Below are 23,114 nucleotides of genomic sequence, written 5' to 3'. Positions count from 1 at the left end.
GGGATGCATTTTAAGAATAATATATTTATGTGCAGCGTGATTATTATTTTTTTGCTAACATTGGATGTTCTTTTGCCTATCACTTTTTTATTTGGTACATAGTAAAGATTTCTTTGCTTCTTTGAACAGTTAGGTGTTTGTAATAGTGTGGAGAAGGGAAGTAGCAAGGACTCTACTAAAAGTTGTTTTTCTCAAAATACTAGCAGCAAATGCATCTTGGCACAAGATAGTTCAAAGCTGTAGCATGTAATCCCTCTGTAAGCTATGTGGAGAATAAAAACTGCCCACCAGGTAACTGTGGGATATGTTGGACTGTGTCCAATGGTAAAGCCATTTCTCATGGTATGTGAAGATTGTGTATTTCCTGCTAGTCTGGTTTAGATTTATCACGCAAATACAATTTAAGTGTGAATATATCCCAACTTAAAGTCAACAACATGGTCTTTATTAGTTGTTTTACAATAATGTTGCAATGAATATGTGTTTTCTCATGGATGTAGCTTTAAACAAATTGCCATAAATATTTGTTCAGTACTTAAGAACACAACAGTAACTGCTAATAGACTACATATTTGGTGTAGCACAGAGGACTAATGTAAGTTGAATTCAAATAAGTTCTTTGACTTCAACTTCCTAGATAACCATGTAAAAGCTTTAAAGTTTTTGCAATGCCATCGCTGTTGTTCTTGCACAATGGCAAAGAACTTGCTTAAATTAGGGTTAGCAGCTGATATTCTGAGTTGTCTGAATACTAGTCCTTATGTAACTCAAAAATACATAGATGGAAAATCAACATGTTTGGTGAACCCTTCAGTTTATAGAAGTTCAACAATCCTTAAGGGGAAAAACTGTTATATAACCAGGGAGAGGTGCATGCCCAGAGGTGTAGAAGGGCAGATACATTATGAGGTGCTTCAAATGATTGCATACTGCAGTTTTTTGACATTGATATCATCAGTTTTACATTTTTGTTGCCGATTAGTCCATTTCAGTAGAAACATTTGTATATGATATAATAGCCACAAATGCAACGCATAGAAAACATACTGAATGAACTTAGCAAAAGATGCCACATTTTACGGCATAAACGTGTCTTTAGCTGATTTACTTGTTTGCAGAATGATTTTCTTAAAAGCAGAACTGAGGTTTGATTGATTTTAGGGACCAGTAGTAATTTGATAATTACAAGTTGTAAATAATATATGTGTGTGTGTGTGTGTGTATGCGTGTGTGTATGTATATGTGTATATATATATGTGTGTGTGTATATGTATATATATAGATTTTAATAGTGGCCAAAAATTTGTAGAGAAATCATAGGGATTATTTTAATTGTATATACGAAGTAAATAAAATCCATTAATTAACTAAACAAAAAATCTTGATTAATTGGGCAACTTGTTTTTATTAATGCTAACAGTATAGATGGTAATAAAATTGAAGATGCCCCATATGGTCCTGATAGGGATTATATCATATGCTGCCATAATAGCAATAGAATTTAGACATATAGTATACAGCTTCACAGTGCTTTACATCCAGTGGTGGGTTCCGGATCCCGTTGCAACCCCTATAGTTGCAATGGGGCCTGGTGTCCTCCACATGAATGCACACGGTGCGCGCGGGCACATGCGTAGCACCGCATGCGTCTTATCCAGCTGCTCAGCGGAGCATTCTGCAGGTGCTGTATGCGCCGTGCGGAAGCACCAAAGACTTTAAAGACAGGTAAGGAGCGCAGGCGGGTGGATGGTCCCTCTGGAGCACCATACCAGAATGGTACCGGTGCTTCGGACCGGGACATGCCACCTGCAACCCACCACTGTTTACATCCCTCTCCAAGCAGTTTACAGAGTCAGCATATTGCCCCCAACAATCTGGGTCCTTATTTGGCCAACTTTGGAAGGCTGGAAAGCTGTGTCAATCTTGGGCCTGTAAAACTAGAACTGCCAAATTGCTGGCAGCTGGCAGACAGCAGAAATACCCTGCAGTTTTGCATTGTAACCACTGCGCCAACATGGCTCAATACTAATATTTTTTCTCAAATCAGACTGTGTTTAGTGAGACCTTAAATTCTGCTTTGTGATGTATTCTTTAAATTATACTTTTCTTCTTCTCTGCAAAGTGTTCTTATTTTGTGGACAGGAAAGTATTTAAAAACAGGTCGAATTATTAGTTTATATAATTAAGTTGTAGTCTACAATTGCCTCAGTTTTCAGACAAAAGTGTTTCTAAACCCTACTGGACTGGTTAGGTATCCTTCAACATAGGAAAGTTAGAAAGTTAGAATATGAGAAAACACAAATAAAGGAGTTCCATCAAAATAGTGAATACTTTTTTGGCCTGCTTCTAATCTCTGGACGCCAAATTCTTCTTTCTTAAACTATAATGTATCCAATACAGTTTAACTAGTACAGGATTTTTAACTAACTACTGAATATGACCATAAAACCTAGGTGAGAAATCTATGTTAGTACACAGTAAATTAAGAAAGACATACATATGAGTCTTTTAAAAAATACTATGTATAATATATTTTTATGAGAACTTTCGCCAAAAGGAGCAAAAAAAAAAAAAAAACCCAAACCCCTCTCTCCAAAGATTAAGTTGTGCAGACCTTCCTAGAATAAGCTCTTTAGAACCAGTAGCATTTGCTTTGTGTAAGTACACCTGAAATGCCCTATCAGGAACTATAAAAAGTAAAGGTAAAGGTTCCCCTTGCACATATGTGCTAGTTGTTCCCGGCTCTAGGGGCAGTGCTCATCTTCGTTTCAAAGCCGAAGAGCCAACCCTGTCCAAAGACATCTCCATGGTCACAGGGCCAGCATGACTAAACGCCGAAGGCGCACAGAACACTGTTACCTTCCCTATTTTTTTACTTACATTTTTACATGCTTTAAAACAGTTGCTTGTTCTGTATCAAATTAGTGGTTAGGCACCAGGCAAGAAAGCAGGAAACTCTGAATTCAAGTCTTGCTTTAGCCATGAAAGCCAGCTGAATGACTTAATCATTCACTCCCAGCCCAACTCCCCTCACAGGTTGGTTGTTGTGGGGAAAGTAGGAAGAGGAAGGTTTATGTTTGCTGCCTTGAGTTATTTGTAAAAATAATAAAGGTAGGAAATGAATGAATAAATAACTGAGTGAAGAGAAGATATTATGGTAATTAAATGAAGACATGACATATTTTATAATAGAGAAATATTAAAGACAAATATCAGTATCAACATGAATCATAAGTCATTTGTGCATAGAAGCTAATGTATTCGACATTACATCATTCCAATCCCTTTATTCAACTTGAAGCTAATCAGTATTACAATATGTGTCCAGCAGAGGGCTCTCTTTTTTAGCGAATAATAATAACCAAGTTGCATACCGTTGTAACATAATTCAGTACTAAATTCAGCACTGCACTTTGCATTAGAGGCTTGTTATTCTTTAATATCAATTGTAGATAGAATCACTGAAGCAGCCATAGTTGAATGTTAGACCCTGTGTACTCATTCAGTTTCTGCTTGAGAATTCAGTCATCAAATGTCAAAATTCTGTCTTTTACAGCACTTAATAAAAGACGGGGAGGGGGAGGAAGCAGAAGTCACAAGCTAGTTCCTCCATGCAATGCCCTGACTTTACTCTCATATGTGTGCGGAGCCATATAAAAGGGTTGCCTCTAGTAATGGAAGGGCTAGACTGGGGGCACATTAAAGACCACCTCCAATTATAACACTCCTGATAAAATCTATGCATACTGGACAATAAACTCTTCCATGAATAATTAAACATAACATGGAACAATTTCTTATCTTTGGGATGTTGCAATCACTGTTTTTTTATTGCAATTAATTTACAAATATTTAGATTTGGAAGTAGTCACTTCTTTCTTCCTCCCAGCAAAAGTTGGTTGCTAATCAGTTTGTTGGCTGCTAAGTACCATGAAGATGGAGTAATTGTGGATTTCCCACTCCTGATTAAAGTCTTAGCCAAGATTGGAGCTAAATAAATAGTGCTTTTCTGCTGTTAAGAGGAAATATAAAATGAGCACCCTAGTTATATTGTTGCTGCCTTGTGGAAAGTGCCAGAAGGTTATTCAATCCGCGGTTATCCAATTTTTCTTGTCACCAAAAGTAAAAAATGCAAAATGTGTGAAAAAATAATGTTTATGGAGAATTTGTGTCTGTCCAGTATAACTCATTTACTGCTGGAGAATGGTAGACTATGGTATATGTAGGGCAGGGTTCTTCCAAGTATTGCATAGCATAGTGTTACAAAAGATGTTAAATACAGTTATAGATTGTAGTTGAAGTTTAAAAAGCAAATGACATTAAAAAGCTCACTCTTAAGGCTTGATAATTTTTTTATGTAGGAAATAAACATGGTTGTCCAAATTGTTCTATTTCTACTGGTGGGCTTCATTGGGAGCCGAGAAGCAAAAAGAAAACCAAATGATAATTAGGTCTATAAGCTAGCAGTCATGTTAGAATCCAAATCAGTTTGGCTGAAGGGCAGGAACTCAATGTCCATACCTACAATAACCAATCTATTTTTGGGGAAAATCCAAAGGAGAATTACTACCAGAGAAATAGTCAAAGAAATGACTGAAGTTTGGTAAATGGGTCCCTTGTCAATCAATAAGAGTGCTGATTTGTGACCAGCCAATCTGGTACCTAGGAATTGAGGGTATGGCAGTATAAGGAAACAAAAATCAATGACTTGGTAGCTGGCTATTAGCAACTAAAATTAACAACTAATTAATTAACAAGTAAAAATTATACACAACCAGGAACCATATAAATACAAGGCACAGACCAGACCAATCCATATATCTGGAGAGAGAGAAGTTCCCCAATGATGGACTCCAGCATGAGCCCCAAAGCTTGGAAAAATAAATCTTTGGTCCCACTGACCGACTCAGATTGGATTCTGCCATATTATCCTGGGATACGTATATTTATCTTTGTTCTTGAGAATTACTACCATATAACATAAATCTTCTGTTGTCAATGTCAAGAATAGTTAGGGCATATCTTTTTCCCTGAATTATTTATTAAGTATGTGTATGCGGACCCTGCCATAGCGCGGGAATAGTTAGGAAGAAGAAGATTTATTTATTTATTTATTTTTTAAATATAATTTTTATTAAACATTATTACCTTTAAAAAACAGAAAGAAAAATACAACAGCATAAGAAAGACAAATCATACATAACAATATAAAGTAAATATACAGCCTTTTGTATCGGCATTCATTAGTTATACATTTTTTTTAAGCATAAAACATACAGATACAAATACCATTTTAAACATACAACCCCTCCTCCCCTCCCCCCCCCCCCGCGGTGACAGTCATTCACAGCCCAACTTTTTCTTTCCTTCCTCATTGTTAGGTCTCTAAGCCACATCTGGAAGAAGAAGATTTATTAAGTGGGTGTATGCGTGGATGTAAGAGACGCGTGGCTCAGTGGCTAAGACGTTGAGCTTGTCAATCAGAAAGGTCGGCAGTTTGGTGGTTCAAAACCCTAGCACCGCATAACGGAGTGAGCTCCCTTTACTTGTCCCAGCTTCTGCCAATCTAGCATTTCGAAAGCATGTAAAAATGCAAGTAGAAAAATAGAAACCACCTTTGGTGGGAAGGTAATAGCGTTCCATGCACCTTTGGAGTTTAGTCATTCCAGCCACATGACCAGGGAGATGTCTTCGGACAGTGCTGGCTCTTTGGCTTTGAAACTTGAGAGGAGCATCGCCCCCTAAAGTCAGGAATGACTAGTAGATAGTACATACTAGAGGGGAAACTTTACCTTTTATGCATGTATGTGTGTATTTCTCTCTTTCCTCATACAGTTTTTCAAAAATTATTCCCCAAATTTCCTTTTCATAACTCCTACCTTTTAATATTCTGGACAGGAACTGACATACTGTGTTTATTCTCTGTCTCCATTTCTTCTTCAGTATGTCAAGCCAAAAGCATAGTCAGAGGAGCAAGAGGTGAAAGTTTTTCTAGAAAGCAAAAGCACAGCTGGGGAACACTTTTCTGGGGTGTTCTCCTTCAGCAGCCATTACAACTGTTTTCGTTCTCTACCATGCCTTGAGTGGATGTTAAGAGCAGAATGTCCCAAAGCATAATATGTAAAGAAAGAAGGAAAATAATGTTTAATTTCCAAAGAATATTTGTCTGTTTGCCAAGAAAAAAAAGAGACAGAAGAAAAAAGAAACCAAATAAAATCCGCTCATTAAGTCGTAAAATAAAATTGTGCCACAAGACTAATGGATTTATAGATGCTTAGGTACTTAGGGTGTGCCTGGCTGGCTGATATAGGCACTTCTGTAATATTTCTGCCCTCCCCTCCCCCTACTACCTTTCGGTTGTCAGGCTGTAAGAGAATTTCTTATTTTAATGAAAGTTTGTGGGTTCAACATCCATTTATACTGTTCGTAGGAGGGTAAGCAATTTCTTGTTCAACTTTTCTATCCATATATAATGAATGTTATTGATCAAATAACATTCATTTTAAAAAAATTTATCTTGCACAGTGCTATCACTCAACCAAAATAATGCCCTTGTTCAGGGATCTTATTTATGGCATATCTGCTTGAGAACAAACAAGCCCCATTGGGCACCATGGGAAGTATTTGCAAATAAAGATGCACAAGGTTTTTCTTTATGTTATGAAAGAAATGTGGAGGCTGAAGCTAGCAAGAGGTGGGAGGGGGGGAGTTAGACTTCAAGTTGATTTTAAATTGACTCAGTAGTTACATGGCTTTGTTTGGGGAGTCCTCAAGCAGCACCTGTCATTGCGATCCACTGGAAGGTGGTGTCGTGAATGCTAAACAGCTTCTGAATTTGTGGGCTTTTTGAGGCGCAAAACTTTACAAGAAGGGCTTTCATTCTATCTCTCCCCCCCCCCCCTCCTGAATTAGCTTAGCCACTTCCTGTATTTGGCTGCTCATAATGCTTTTCTTGACAGTCTCCTTCAACACTGCATGGAGCAGCTGGTTATAGAAACTGTTTTAAGGCTACTCACAATGGTCTTCTCATTTGCTTAGCTAAATTGAGACCGGTTAGTCTTGCATTGGCCACTTGTTAGCCGGTGACAACTCTGACTTTGACTCCAGCTCCCCTCCCCCACCTGAAATCCCTTGCTCAGCAAATATTTGAACCTGCCCAAGTTAATCATGAAACTGAGATCTTTATCTTGGAGAGACGTGCAAGCTACAGAGGACTTTTTTTTTAAAAAAAAAAAGGGGAAAAAAAAGGCCAGCTAAATTCAGTGATGAAACAGAAATGGGTTGATAGTCTCAGCAAGAACAGAGATTGATTCTTTCCGAAGAGGAAAAGACGTGAAGCTTTCTGATTCTACTCACTGCAGCTTTTTCTTCTGGATTTACCAAGCAGAAGAATTTATTACAGTTTTCGAGATAACTTCTTCCTAGTTGTTTCAAAGAAGATTTGAATCCAAGAGAAGCGTGATTTAATTTGTATTTTAATCTGTGAAGCTGAGCTGAAACTGCATTCAGTTTGGAATTTTCAGATTGTGTGATATACAAGGGTGAATGTGCACCATGCATAGTATGCAAAGTAAGTAATTCTTGACTTTATTTGAATTATATATATATGATTCTTTAAAGGAAGGAACTCTGGTGAGTGTATATGTGTGTGTGTGTGGATTTACATATACATGGATATTTCTCAATCTCTATCACAATTAGAATAATATATGCTGCAGCCAAGCAGACTAAATAGTTGTGTTTTAATAGTCAAAATGTGTCTTAATGAAAGCATATGCTGGAACTATGGAAAATCACTGGTTTGTCAGAATCTTGCTCTTTCTGGTTTGCCACGTGATGTCATAGCAAGCTAGACTAGTTTGGGTTAAGAAGTAACTTGATCATACAAGTGCAACTGTCCAGAATTTAGCCAGTAGTATAATTTTAGCAAGAAAATTCTCTTCTTTCACCTGTAAAATGCATTTTGTTGAAGCCTACCTAAGGGAAATACAATGAGAGAGAGAAAGAAATTACCAACTAATGGTTAATTGTGTTGCTTTATATCTCATGTAACCTTTGTAAGCAATGCGCTTTGGCGGCAGAGCTATTTGGATAGCAGGTGGGCTAAACCCTGAGCTTCACTGTTTGAGCTTGTGTCTGGGATTCTCTGAAGTGTCCTGTTACTTGAAACAAGTGGAAGGAATCTCTGGTGTCCATCCACCTAACTGGACAGGGAAGGTTGGGAAAGCAGCTTCAAGATGGGCTTAAGCATGGTTGTGGTAGCGTAATGAGTTTGGAGGTGCATTAGTCAATATGGTGCTATAAGTATGCAGTTACAAAATGTTGGTTTTTTCAGAAGATAAAAATGGGTCACCGGATGATTCTTATATGCAGTGCTTTGATTGTAAAATTCATGGCTGTGGCAGGACAGAACTGTTAACAATACCAGTGCAATCATTTATGTGGCAGTACTTGTGTTCAATACTCTCCCTGTCTGGCCTTCTTCATATGTGCTATATATTCAAAATGCAACTCACAACGAGTTGTATGATATGAGAGACTTTTCTGAAGGCTAGAGAACATTTTTTTTTAAAGAACTTTGCTTTGCTTGAGAGATTTTTCAGGGCTTGAGGAAACATGAAGTCTGATAAACTGATGATCACAAGGAGCTTTTGTTTTAAGAGTGGCAAAAGTGTGCAAATTATGGAATCAAGTCAACTAAATCCATGCAAACCAAGTACATTGGAAGAGCATTCCCTCATTTCCCCAAACATTTACGGGCTGGAAAGTCAGCTAACAGGCATTGAATGGTTGGGTTCCCCTTCCCCCTCTTGCTGCAGCTGAGGCTTTTTTTTTTGTTCTTCTTTTTAAAAATAAAGCTATTTGGAATATTAACCCCTAAAGCAATTGAAATATTCTGTAAATAATGACTTACGTTGATCCTGCTTAGAAACAAATGACATCTTAAGAACATTTTATTAGGATAAAGCTTATTCAAAACCAAACATCCATAAAATAGGCATTGGGCAATACCTCTTGAGATTTCTGGTTTCTCTCTTTTTCTTTAAAAGCGCCACCGTCAAAGCTAAACAATGCCCTGACATTGCATTGCTGTGTCTAGAAGGGAAGTAGCTCTCCATCCACCAAGAATCCCACAGTAGTTGTGAAAGAGAAGGCTTCCTGCTGCAGCATATCACCCTTTGTCAACCTGCCAGGAGTGGAATGTACCAAATTCCAGACAGAAAAGAGTAAGGGGGAGGGGGGGGGGAAATCTGTGTAAACCGAGAAACCGGCTCAGTCTTCTTCTTTTTTCTTTTCTTTTTTAAATAAATAAGATCAGGTGCCGATCATTAGTGCCTGTATTTTCTGAAATGACAATTGTTATAAGATTAACAATGAATAACAAAAATGATGAAATAGGAGTGGTCCAGTGACATTATTTTTGACATGATTGGCTGGGGATTATGATGTAATAGGTTACAGTGCAGCCCCTTGGAGGTTTTAAAATGAATTCCAAGACACCATTACAAAAAGATCCTGACTGTTTCGTTTTAACTGAGCTTTCTTGCTGAAAGTCACACAAATGTACAACACAGTCTGGAACATGGAAGAGGTGGACCTAGAGTACCCTAGGACAGATGTAAATTGTGGCACAGACTTGATTTTTTACATAGAAATGGATCCACCAGGTAATGGTAATACTGTACTGCAGCATTATGATTGAAAAGGCAAGCATATTCTGAATGTTAACAGTTGCTGTTATTAGAGCAGGGTGAAATGTTTAGGGGGGATTTTGTGATAATTGCTCAGTTGTGTTTAGTGCATAGGAAAAGGAGTCAGGAAAAGGGGGTTTGTGCAAATGTCTTTTTTCCTTGTTAGATGAAATTGCAATTGTTGTATGTTTCTGTTTTAGTTTCGTTCTTTCACCTGTGGGTCTGTGGTTATACAGAAAAGGGGGTACTGTTTTCTGTATCATGATTGACTCGGAATGCAATCAGGGGGCTTTTTTTTTTAAAAAAAAGCTAGCATTTAAAATTATTAGTCACTGTTAGAGTTTATTAGATGCGATCCTGTTTTATCTACAAGCATTTAGCACAGGATGAGCAGATTGTTACCTCTCCTTAAACCTCTGAAAATGCAATTGTCATTTTGATTTATTACGTTTCATAAATGTGTTTAGTGGGCAAAGGCATGAGTGAACTTTAATGAGTGAACTTGATGTTTATGTATTTTTTAAAAAACATGATCCCTTTTAGCCGATAAGTCAGGGAATGCTGCAGTATTTTTTTGCCACCCACTGTATGTATGCAGCCTTGACATTGAGCAACAGAGAAGTATGTGGCTTGAATCAGTCTTGCCATTTGAAAGAATTTTATCCTACAGACAGCTCAGATTAAGGCAAGGGATAGCTGTCACAGACTGGTTCCTTAAAGTGTTTGGGGGACAGCAGATTATGAAAGGAGGCATAAGAGATCCAGGCAGTGTGTTAAAATATGTAGTAGTACTGATGATTTGCTGATTTCTTCTTAAACCACAGCAGGGTTGGAGTTGATAGCAAAGCAATTCCTCCTGGGTAATTAAATTGGGGAAGGACGGCTTAAAACATAATTGCATTATATAAAGTGATGCACAAAGAAATTAATAACAAAGGATGTGGCATGAAGAGGAGGCTAACTTCAGTCTATGCATTTGGAAGTCTAAATTGTGTTCTGTTGTATGTGGAGGGGGGAGGGGCTCTTGACTTGGAAGCATAAGACGGTCAGACAACAGAGGCTGCAGTCTTATACCCAGGAAAAAGAAATCACTTCCAACTGTGATAAATTAGGTTTTTTTTTATTTTTTAAAGAAATTAATTTTGCATGCATGCTATTTGGATTGGTTAATGACAAGTTGAAAACTATGGCAGATGACAAAAAAAATGAAAATTCAACTTGCAATAATTTAATAGATGTACATTAAGCATAGTTTCATTAAAGCATTTAAAATTATATTGCCTGCAGGCTATATAGCTAAGCTATTTTCTTCTTAAATTTCATTGCAGCATTGCCTCCAAAGCCTACAAAACCTAACACTGTAACAAATAACGGTATGAATAATAACATGTCTTTGCAAGATGCTGAATGGTACTGGGGAGATATTTCAAGGTGAGACAAAAATATATCTTTTATCTTGGTTGATTATGCATACATGTGTTTAACCTGCACTATATTGTGATATGTTTAAAGCATTTGTACTACAGCTTCTGATATCTGGACACATACATTGCCAAGAATAAAAAATAACAAGAGATTCATTAAACATTTCTATGCTATTTTGCAAGCATGTCCAAAGTAGATACATCTAGCTAGATTTTTACATCTAAAACTTACTATGTTAATACACAAGACTAGAAATACAAAACATATCTATCCTTTTCCCCCTTTTCTTTTGTGCATATGAGTTACCATCAAACTCTTCTATAATAGAATTTTTTGAGAAAAAAAGAATAATTCCATTATAATGACTCAAAAATTCCAAGGTTTACCTTGCAAGCAGAAAGTTATACAAAAGGGTGCTCTTTCTTGAGAAAATTAAATCTGAGGTTGCTTTTGGTCCCTAATAGGGAAGAAGTCAATGAGAAACTTCGTGACACTGCTGATGGTACATTTCTGGTACGAGATGCCTCCACCAAAATGCATGGTGACTACACTCTCACACTAAGGTAAAAACAGCTGAATCGGTATCACCTTTACATCACACTGCAGAAGAAAAATAATCATGAATGTAGCTGAGTCTTTTTTTTTTTTCTGAACTTTACAGGAAAGGAGGAAATAATAAATTGATAAAAATCTTTCATCGAGATGGGAAATACGGTTTTTCAGATCCATTAACATTCAATTCTGTGGTTGAGCTAATAAACCACTATCGAAATGAATCTTTAGCTCAATATAATCCAAAACTGGATGTAAAATTACTTTATCCAGTATCCAAATATCAACAGGTAACATATGCATCTTACTCCCTTTCTTTTTGCTGCATGAATAATAATGACTTATATAAAACCTTAAATTATGTGGATGTGGCAACTCAAAATCTTTAAAGTTAATGCTGTGGAAATTATACCGAAAAATGTGTGAACAATAGTCCCACTGTGGAAATTACACTGAAATTCTGCAAACAATTCTTATTTTTAAATTCATATGTTCATTTTATTGGAAGTGAATTCTGGGTTCCTGCCTAGAAGAATAATCTCATGAAATATTTACTAAGGTTAACCAAGGAAGATTTTTGTTGTTGCTTTTGTTTTTGCTAGTTGTTAGCTGATATTTGCTTCACACCTGGAATACATATAGTGTGAAGGATGCTGAATGAGAAATTATCTTTTTATGTTGCTAATTATAAGCTCCTTTGTATAAGATGCCCAATTCCACAGTGACCACTATTAATTTTTAGTAGTAAATAAACAAAATTGTATGAACAAAATTGTTCACATGCAATAACTTATTAGTCTAATAAACTCATACATTTATCTCATAGTAAGAGAAGTCCTGGAGCCCTGCTTGTGGTGGCAGCATTATAAGTAATGGCTTATGTTCTGTGAAGAAACTATTTTACAAGCTTTAACACGATCATTCTTTTGCAAATTATGAATTATTATTTGATTGATTGCTGCTTTATGAAAAGTGTTACTACTGTAAGAAAGGGTCTGCTTTCATTGAATGTATTTCCATATATTTATCCTCCTAGGATCAAGTAGTTAAAGAAGATAGTATTGAAGCTGTTGGAAAGAAATTACATGAATATAATATTCAGTTCCAAGAAAAGAACAGAGAATATGACAGACTCTATGAAGATTATACAAGAACATCTCAGGTTAGCAGTGTTGAATGTCAATTACAATTTAAAATATAAAGTAGTTCATCCAATAGACCCATTAATCCAGTGAAATTCAGTTTTATAGAGTTTGAGGCTAAATCTTGACCTTTCAGTTTCAGTTTTAAAAACAACATGGTTTGAAGCAAGGTTAGGATTGATTAATAGTGCTAAACCATCCAAATAGTACTGATGTATTGCTATGTTCTGCAACAGCAACTTCAGCAGTAAATCAGTAATAAATGTTTTCTTTAAAATCAGGTACACTATAACCCCAGAAAATGTAATGGCTTAGAATTATTTAGATGGAAGTGTTCACACAGTATGTTCACAATATAACAATATATTAAAAGTATATTGTAAGTTATCTTTGTACAAATACAAATATGTATTTAAATTATAGAAGTGCAGTGATCTAAAGAATTATTTAAAGTATTTTGATAACATTTTATCTAAGGTATTCCTTGAATGCTTACATTCTGTATACATGTTCTATATAGAGATTGGTTTTCAATGCCAATGATTTAAAAAGTAGGATGGTTAATGAGGCATCCATCAACCACAAAGAGGAACTATAAAAGTAGAAAATGCTTTGTGGGAATAGCACATCCTTTCCATGCAGAATCTTGTGGGCTCAATCTACACGATTTCCAATCAGGTCTGGAAAAAACTAGACTAAAATCTTGGAAAACTACCTCTTTTTGTAGAAGATAATAGTAAACTAATAAATGCTATACAAGACATCTTTTTCAGTCCTATCCTTTAGTAATACTTTCTTTTTAAAAATCATATCATAAAAATATTCAAGTATTACTCAATTAGATATTTTTAAAGTATTATTAAACAGTTTTTAATTCTATCCAGGAAATTCAAATGAAAAGAACTGCTATTGAAGCATTTAATGAAACCATAAAAATATTTGAAGAACAGTGCCAAACGCAAGAAAGATACAGCAAGGAATATATTGAAAAGTTCAAACGGGAAGGAAATGAAAAAGAAATACAAAGGTTGGTTACAGTGAGTCAAAAGTATATATATATATCTCATATATAAATGTCTCCAGATAAAGCTAGAAACCAGAATGAGATGTAAACATGCCAAATTATTTTCTCCAGAATCATGCACAACTATGAAAAGCTTAAATCTCGAATAAGTGAAATTGTGGACAGTCGACATAGACTTGAAGAAGATCTAAAGAAGCAGGCTGCAGAATACAGAGAAATAGACAAACGCATGAACAGCATTAAGCCAGACCTTATACAGCTCCGAAAAACTAGAGATCAGTACTTGATGTAAGTATTTGCGAATTCCAGCCTTTTAAGTGCACTTCTTTCAGTTGAGTTTCTATGAATGTTCTCTAGATTAACACTGTTTTCAAAACTGCTTTCTAGGTGGCTGACACAGAAAGGTGTTCGGCAAAAGAAACTGAATGAATGGCTTGGCAATGAAAATTCAGAAGAGTGAGTATCCAAATATTTTTTTGTGGGGGGATGTTACCTCAGATTCTGATTATTGTGTTTTTAATCATTCAATGTAAATATTTATAAATATAAATCATTTTATAACATCCATGTCAATAATGTAGTACTTTTTCAATTCAGGAGCTTAGCTTATATAATCCCCCTTTTTTTGCCTAAGAATTGAAACCTACTGTTGATCCAAAGAGATTCAGAAATAGTAAATAAAACTTCCCATTCTTTCAAGGCATTGCTTTCTAAAACTGGAGAATCCTTCTAAAGGTAAAATAAACATGATTTTAAAATAATCATGATTCAGATTTTCTTTTCAACCAGTTCTTAAAATCCAGGTGCAAACTACAATTCCTGTTACCCACTGATAACTTTTCTACACAGAAAATTATGTTGCCCTTCTATTATGTTCAGTGAAGAATAATTTCCAGTAGGAATTCCTTGCACATAAAGCTGAATTCATCATTTTAATGATGTACAGATCAGTAATAACATGAATGTAGTAGTTGTCTATAACTCTTTAAAGCAGCTGCATCTTTTCCTGGGTTTGTGCAGTTGACTTTGCAGCTGCATGTATTCCAGGCAAAGGACATGCATAGAGGTTGTTCTCCACATGGTTTGAGGCATCTTTTTGAAAGCCCAAAGTATTGCACTGCCCTACTTATTTTAAGTGGTTTATTCTTTTCCAAAATCTAAATTTATTATTTCTAAGAGTTTTAACCTTAATTATTTGGGTAAACTGAATAAGAACCACTTAGTAAGTTTTGATTGAATTATAGTGAATACTCCAAAATATATGCTATATCAGGAAAATAAAAAGCAACATTCAGTTAGATTTATTTTTATAAATCTAACATTTATGAATGGAGAAAGAGGAGTGTCAAGCTATATAATAGTTACTTCTCTGAAAACCTAACAATGGGGCCTTATGGTCAACAAAACTGCCTTGAGTCAAACAGTTTGATTTTGTTTCAAATTCTTGTATTATGCTTGGTCTTTTATTATTTCTGTTTTTTAACTGTCTCATGTTGCTTCTGAACAGCCAATACTCTATAGTAGAAGATGATGAAGATTTGCCCCATCATGATGAACGCACATGGAATGTTGGAAATATCAACAGAAGCCAAGCTGAAAATTTATTACGTGGGAAACGAGATGGAACATTCCTCGTTAGGGAAAGCAGCAAGCAGGGTTGCTATGCCTGTTCTGTTGTGTATGTATTCAAATATTTATCCTGTTTCTTCAGCAATGAATTGAACTCCCTCATTCCCTCTCTGTGATGATTAACCAAAGCTTGGATCCATGCATCTGCTTGGATTGCCCTTCAAAGGATTATTGTAATACTGGTTTTCTGGCTTGAAATATTTGTTAATGAAGTTTTCAAAACATTGGCAACAGCCTTTCAGCAAAAAGTTGTTGTGAAAGTATGGGAGTCTGATAATCATTAAATTTATTGCCTGACTTCAGAATATGATAGGTCATAAATATAAATATTATTTGCATACAATACCATGTTTCCCCGAAAATAGAACATGTCCTGATGCTAAGCATAATCAGGCTTTTCAGGACATGGGCTAAAATAAGCTCCCCCCCCAAAAAAAAACCCCCGACTAAAACAGCCCTGCCATGAACCTTGTCCGGGGAAGGCTATGGTAGTTTCTACACCCACCGCGGCGGCCCTCCAGAATTGGCCAGGCCCAGACAATCTACGGATCCTTCAGCAGCCCGCCACCTGGCCTGAGCGCACACTGGTCTCGCACTTTGGCGGTGGCTTTGAGCCCAAACCCAGTGCCTCCTGCCTGCACAGTGGGTGCCTCCTCAGCTATTTACGAGGCAGCTGCCACCCCCAGCTCTCCTGGCCAAGCAGAATTCCTGCCCGCCAGTGCCCCATTTTGATTCTTGGAGCAGCGATGGTGCAGGCATGCATGGAGTGACTGCTTTGAAGAGCTACTTGTTGCCCTTCCCTATCCTGGCTGCCGGGGGACTTCATGCCGCCGGGGCCAGAGCATTTTCCGCCACCACTGGGCTCATATCTCCAGGCAGCTCTGCAGCAGCGCAAGAAAGCGGCGCTGATGATGAAGCAGATGGCAGCCACCCACAGCCAATCTCAGTGCCTCCATCCGCCTGGCCTGCAGCAGGTCAGGCATCACCAACACCCTCATGCTGCCGGCGGCCATCACCAGTCCCCACACCAGCACCCAGGCGAAGCCACTTTTGAGGCGCAGGAAGGTGTTGGTTCCTGCCACCTCATCCTCTGGCAGATAGCAGAGATTTGCTGTTCCGACCGTGAGTGGACGGGTTGCAGGAGCCTCCACCCCATCACCTGCCCCACCTGCCAACCCTCACATTGTGCCCCAGGGTGTCTTATCTTTCCAGCTTTGTCACATTCCTCCTCGTTGTGTCCAGGAAAACACTTTGTAAAAAAACCTTCTCAGAAGTTCAAGACGTTTGAACTTGCAAGAAGGTTTTTTACCATGTGTTTCTCTGGATACAACAGTAAGGAACATGAGGGAGCTGGAAAGATAAGACGTGTGTCTCACTTCTCGCCTGCCCCACCTGCCACCTTCCAGAAAACAATACACCCCCCCCCCCAATAAGGCCAAGGCCATATATCAAAAGAAAATAAGACCCTGTCTTGTTTTGGGGAAAACACAGTATTAATTACCAGATTACAACTAGTTCTTGAATTATAATGGCAATTGTGAATGGAATTCCTGCTGCTAAACAATATAGTCTCATGACATTGAACTTTACAATCACTTTGCTTAGTGATGGCAATGCCATTGGTTGCCATTATAACTTAGGACTCCACAGGTTGTTAAGCCAGGACTGCAACATGGGTGGAGGTGAAAATCCCCAGCAAGCAGGCCAGTGGGTGAGAGCTACAGTTGGACAGGTGGGATCTGTAGACAGCCAGGTATGCAGGATCCACAGGTGGGCACCACAGGCAGGGGCTACAGAGCAGGGAAAGGTGGGTTTGGCATGTGGGTAGGCAGGCAAAAAAATCAGTGGAAACAACTTGGAACCTCCTGCCTGCTTCACCAGTGACATTGCTTATGAAAAACCAGCATGGAAGGTTGCAAATGGTGATCACATGGCCATGGGTTAACGCAAACATCATAATTGCAGGCTGGTTACCAATGGCCCAAATTGTGATTATATGATTGTGGAATGTTAAAACAGCCACAACTTCATAGGCTGCTCATAAATCCCTCTTGTTCAGTATCATCATAACTTTGAACAGTTATTGAATGAGGAGTGTATATACCAACCTGCTTTAGCTAACTTTGTCTATAATATTACAGAAGAGATCCAACTGTATCCCTATTTTGTAATGTTCCTCTTTCTGTTAAGCATTTGTTTGTATGATGCCATGCATTTAAATTCTAAATGCCCACCAAACGCTGCCTACTGTTCCACTCCTTGTAGCTAAATTTATTTCTAGAGAATATTAATGTATATGCTTTCTTCATGTTTAAAATGGTTTGGCTTTGGCTTCCTTAATAACAATCAATTTTATAAGCCATGAGTGTGCAGTTGGGTTCCCTCCACTGACACATATTCAGTGGAGGCTTCCATCAGAATGTAATGGTTTTCAGAGGTTTCATTCATCCCACCCAGACTCCTTTTACAGTTGCCAAAACTCTTTGGACAATTGGGGAATTCTTCAAAGCAAGAGCAGGATTGTGGGGTGAGGAATATTATTTGCCAAAACTGCTTGTCTTCCTACCACTGATGAAGACAATCTTCCGTCAGCCAAGGGGACCAATTTGCTGCAGAGCACTAGCAAATTTGAACAGCACTGGAATCTGATATCTATAAGAAATATTTGTAATAATGCTGGAAGAGTTAAAGAGGACAGCAACTTCCTCACCTATGATGGAAGGGCAGAGCAATACAGTACTACTGATTAAATGAAAACAATGATAGGGTTACAGTAATGGGTCAAAGAATGTTGCTGTAATGTTATATCAAGAGCAAGTTATATAAGAAAATGTCTCTTAGCGACATTTTTAAAAAAAATCTTTTTTTTCTCCTTTTTAGTGTGGACAGTGAAGTGAAGCATTGCGTAATCAACAAAACACCTACTGGGTATGGATTTGCAGAGCCATATAACTTGTACAACACGCTGAAAGAACTGGTGCTACATTATCAGCATACTTCATTAGTGCAGCACAATGACTCTCTCAATGTCACATTAGCCTATCCAGTATATGCACAGCAGAGGCGATGAAGATGTTAATCCTTTGGGGTTATCTCTTTTTATTAAATACCCACAAAAGTTAATTCGGCAGTCTTGAGGCTTCTGGGTAAAGAAGGCTTTTGAGTTGGAGCTAAGGTGTCATGGCCTTCAGATGGAACTGAAGCTTTCTTCACAACTGCAGCGGGAGAGGTCACGGTTGAGAGCTATGGACACACACTTCTAATCTAAAGTGCTTTAAAAAAAAACTAAGCAAAAGTAAAAATGCAGCGAAAGAGAGAGAAATGCTACACCTGTCTCCCTGCAGGGACATAGTGGCCTTTAATCATGGTGCTTGTTGACCATCCCTTTGAAGCTTTATGGGCTCTAAAGTTGGAACTTTGAAGACCCCAACGTGCAGCGGGGGGCCAGCGCAAAATGGCGGCAGAAATTTCTCAGTCATGACGTAGAAGATGCGGTGTTCAGTGTGCAGTGGATGCAGTTGCCGGCATTGTGGATTGCTGATTTTCTGGTGAATGATATGTAGCAGAACGGCACTTTCAATTTTAAGGGACACTTTAAGACTCTGACAGGGTGTTGGTTGGAGAAATGAACGTGGTAATAGAAGTGCCAGGAAGTGTTTTTGTTTAGACATTTAAAATCTTGTTTTAAGATATTTAAGACTGAAGAGGACTGGACTTTTATGACAAGCAGTATATAGTATGTACATAGTTCGGGATGACTAACTATCATAGATGGATACTATCAGAACCAACTCATTCATTTTTTGTTTGGATTCCCCCCTCCCCAAAATCCAAATCCTTACACTGCTATGCAATACTTCATTTTCTATAGGCTATATTTGTTTCATATGTAACTAAAGAATAAGCTGTTTCTATTTTTTTTCTTATGTCATCTCAACATGTTTTCATAGCTCATATTTTTTTTGTGTGTTTTCATGTTGTCCTCTTTCCCTCCCCCCTTTTTCTAAATAAATGTACAGGATATTGGAAAAAGTTGGCTTCAGAATTAAAACTATGAACTTTAACAGGGTTTTTTCCCTTTTTTGTAGCATATTGAGCTGCTAGCTCAAAGTTACAATTCAAGATTAATTTCTCAGTTAAATATTTTGTTGGGCAGTGCCTGATAAGCTTAAAAGCTGCTTTATTCAATAAAAATAAATGACTATTGCAAAAATATCACTTGAGTCCAACAATATTGTTTTAAAATATCTTCACATAATGGTATCCACTATATTTTATTTAGTTTTTAGATTATTATCTTGATTGTGTTTTATTGGAAAGAAATTCTACTTTGAATGTTGCAGATAAGCAGGTGAAAAACATTGACTACTAAAGTACCAAATTTAATTCTTCAGAGTTATTTGTCATATGTAATTTTGAACAACCAGTTTAGATACTGCATCAAGATACATTTTGCATCCCATGGAAGAATTGTTTTTCAGCTACTGTTTAAAAATATACAATTAGGTATACATTTGGCTTTTATATTTCATACTTTTCTGAGTAACAGAATCAAAATAAATTTAGGAAGCTTTATGATACTTACCTCCCAGAATCAATTTCTGTTGACATTTTAAATGTAGGGGAGGAAATTAAAAAGTCACCCTAAAGAACAAATATATCAGGTAACCATGTAATCAAGTTAATGAAAAAAATATAAACCTCAGTGTCACAGTATTTAACCAAATTCTACATTTCTTGACCAACAATAAAAATCATATAGTTTCACATATTAATATTAAGGAACTCTGGAAGTCATTTATATAGCGAATAAGCAAAAAGAAAGCAGATTTTATAGAAGATCTCTTTATGATTTCAACCCCATAGGCAATCTGTGCTTCTAAAGAGGCACTGAAGATTATTCTAGATGCATTTTTATTGTTTGGTAACACTATGAATAAATTAACTTAAGTCTTATTTTTATTCACCCATATATGTTATATTGGAAACATTTGTTTAGAACTTAATAACTTTGCTTTCTTGAGAAATAAGCAGACGTGAGATTAAAAGCCAATGGGGGTTTTACAAGCACTGGAGAGCCCAGTAGAGTTTTGTTTGTGGGCTGCAAAGCAGTTGTCTCCTGGTGTTTAGTCTCACTAAAATCAATGGAATTACTCCCAAAATCTACTCCAAAGGAAGTTGACTGGAAATTGCTTTTTTTTTTTATCACGGAGCAAAGATTAAGCCAAATGTATGCCAATTTTAATCAGTTTGTTTATTCTTCCCACTAGATTTTTCAAGAGGAAGAAATCTGTATTTTGCTCTTGATTATTCTTGAAGGGCAAATTATGACCAGTCACTGAATAGCAAGTAATTTACTAACATGCACTTTGTGTGTGAGAGAGACAGAGAGATTGATGTGCATCAGGGGGTCCTACACCTGATTTGTCATCATCTAATTGGCTTTATCAGTTCCGATTACCTCTAGGACCCTTTGATGGGGAATAGATGGGGCCTAGCTTCTGTCCTCCCACATTAAAACAAAAGCCAGCTGATCAGCAGTATTTCATTTACCATTTTAGTGCTGTGCATTGTTGGTGTTCTTCTATTGAGAATCATACAGGCAGCCTCTCAGGAGCTAGGTTGAATATAGTGATCAAGCCTTGAGACCTGCGTGCACAGTTAATATATGGTTACCAATCCAACATTTGGTGCATACACAAAATCATTGTGTGTGTGCATGTCCCTCTCTAGGATGCAGAGAGACAAACCCAAAACTTCTGAGCTACAACAATAAAATTACAGGGCTTCTGAAAAATGAACTACCATGTTTATACCACGAATACAGCTGCTTCAGACAAAACAAGTTATGGATTCTGTAACTTGAGGCTTAGTTTTGTGGTTTTGATGTACTTTTGTATATGTGTTTGTGAAAGAGAGAGTGTGTATAAATGGGCCATGTTCTGATTGCATTTTTCAGTGAATCTAAATGGCGTAGTGAAACTTTTCTCCAAATTTCCCAAGTCTCTAAATAGCCTGGAAGGAATTAACGTTGACAGGGTCTTTCAAGGCTTAGTTATTATTATTCGTGTTAACAATTACTCTTAAGAATTCTGTAATCTTTTTCATGTTAAATGAAATAAAAATCATTGGAAATTTTAATTCAATTCAGAAAATTAAAATTTAATTTTATAAATGATACTTGAATAAAGAGAAAGTTTGCTGTACATGCAATTCTCGTATTAAAGTCAACATATTTTAACTTTTATTGAAAAGAAACATGCAAACTGATATCTCTTCAAACTAAAGCTTCACTAATAAAAAAAATATGGATGGTGTATGGATATATGCAGGCTAGACTGGGTAATAAAAGAAAAAATTCCCAGTAGCAAACTAATCTGATAAATGTCCAAATTATTGTCAAGAAAGTTATATATGGCTGTTTCCAGAAAATCACCAAGGTTTCATTGGAGACTTGACCTTATCTTATTTGAAAGGTATATGGAGCTTGGAAAAGATCATGTTTCTAGAATTTGTTTTAATGTGTAAAGCCAAATCTTATGTTTCAGTGTCAGCTGTTATGTAGAAAAAGTTGCTTTGTCTTGTAGTTAACAATGAGCTATGATGCTTGGGGGGAAAGTATCATTGTGATGTTTTTCACTGGGGAGAACATCAGTTAGATTTAACACAGTGCTTTTGCTATGCATGGTATTCATTTGAGAAAGCAATTCCAGTTGTGACTTTTATTCAGGATTGCTTTTGAAATGGGCAATTCCAAGCACAATGCCTCCCATGGGACATGGCTCAAAATATAATATTTTTAGTTTTTGTACAAAACAATTTTAGTAAAAACTGATGAAAACAGGTCACATACAAAATTAGGGAAGAGCTACAGTGCCATTTGTCCCTATGAGACTGCATTAGCTGCCCAAAATGCTGCTATTTTTACTCTTAGTTTCTCCCCCTTAAAAAAATAAGCTCTATTTTGTTAAATGTCTTTAAAACATTAAAAACATTTCTATTTTTTTTTTAGGGAGGCAGAGGCTAAATGGATGTTGCACGTTGTCTTTAAAAGGCAATATTAACAAATGCGCCTCCTTAAAAAATGTTGTTGGCTTTCTGAAATTGATGGAGCTGTGTCCTGTTCTTAAGTTGCTTTAAAAATTGTACTAGGTCTTCAACATGAATAAAGATTGTTTTGAAACTGCATTTTATGTCTTAACTGCTCAATAATGAGGAGGGGGTTGCTTTATATTTATTTGTGTTTTACACCCTTGTTTTCTAATGAATAGATAGAAGACTAAAGCTAGCAGAGAACTCAATTTTCCCCCAATTCCAAATATGAGAGAAAAAATAACTCATAGGTGCAACAAATGTATCTAGACTAAAGACCAATCTCCCTAAAGACCATACTAAGATGTGGATCTCCCCATATCGTCTTACTTCATCAGGGAGAGCTAAAAGTTCCTAATTCCTTCGCCATATCAGGCATATTTCAACCAGTGGTGAATTCAATTTTTTTTACTGTTCTGTGGGTGTGGCTTGGTGGGCGTGGCAGGGGAAGGATACTGCAAAATCTCCATTCCCATCCCACTCTCGTATCAATAATGTTCCAGTTCCCTTGAATGTTACCTCCAGCCTGGAACAGGGACAAAAATTCACCGTCCCTTA

General features: G+C 36.9%; 1 protein-coding gene across 5 annotated transcripts in view; it reads left to right on the top strand.

The window, feature by feature from the left end:
* The window catches only part of PIK3R1 (phosphoinositide-3-kinase regulatory subunit 1), a 63,060-nt gene extending 40,408 nt beyond the window's left edge, over nt 1-22,652 (top strand). For 3 of the 5 annotated variants that reach the window (XM_032214784.1, XM_032214783.1, XM_032214785.1), the window contains 9 exons: nt 11,021-11,123; nt 11,582-11,680; nt 11,779-11,959; nt 12,706-12,831; nt 13,696-13,838; nt 13,947-14,123; nt 14,223-14,291; nt 15,343-15,513; nt 18,345-22,652. In XM_032214784.1, coding sequence (XP_032070675.1) covers nt 11,021-11,123; nt 11,582-11,680; nt 11,779-11,959; nt 12,706-12,831; nt 13,696-13,838; nt 13,947-14,123; nt 14,223-14,291; nt 15,343-15,513; nt 18,345-18,534 — 1,259 coding nt within the window. In that variant the 3' untranslated portion in view covers nt 18,535-22,652. Of the gene's footprint in view, nt 1-6,721; nt 7,571-7,622; nt 9,669-11,020; nt 11,124-11,581; nt 11,681-11,778; nt 11,960-12,705; nt 12,832-13,695; nt 13,839-13,946; nt 14,124-14,222; nt 14,292-15,342; nt 15,514-18,344 lie in introns of those variants that run through there. The other 2 variants (XM_032214786.1, XM_032214787.1) reach the window with 2 other exon arrangements.
* The last annotated feature ends 462 nt before the right edge of the window (nt 22,653-23,114 follow it).

This window comes from Thamnophis elegans, chromosome 3 (genome assembly GCF_009769535.1).
Source record: "Thamnophis elegans isolate rThaEle1 chromosome 3, rThaEle1.pri, whole genome shotgun sequence".
Classification (NCBI taxonomy): domain Eukaryota; kingdom Metazoa; phylum Chordata; class Lepidosauria; order Squamata; family Colubridae; genus Thamnophis; species Thamnophis elegans.
This window is presented reverse-complemented; position numbering and strand designations above follow the sequence as displayed.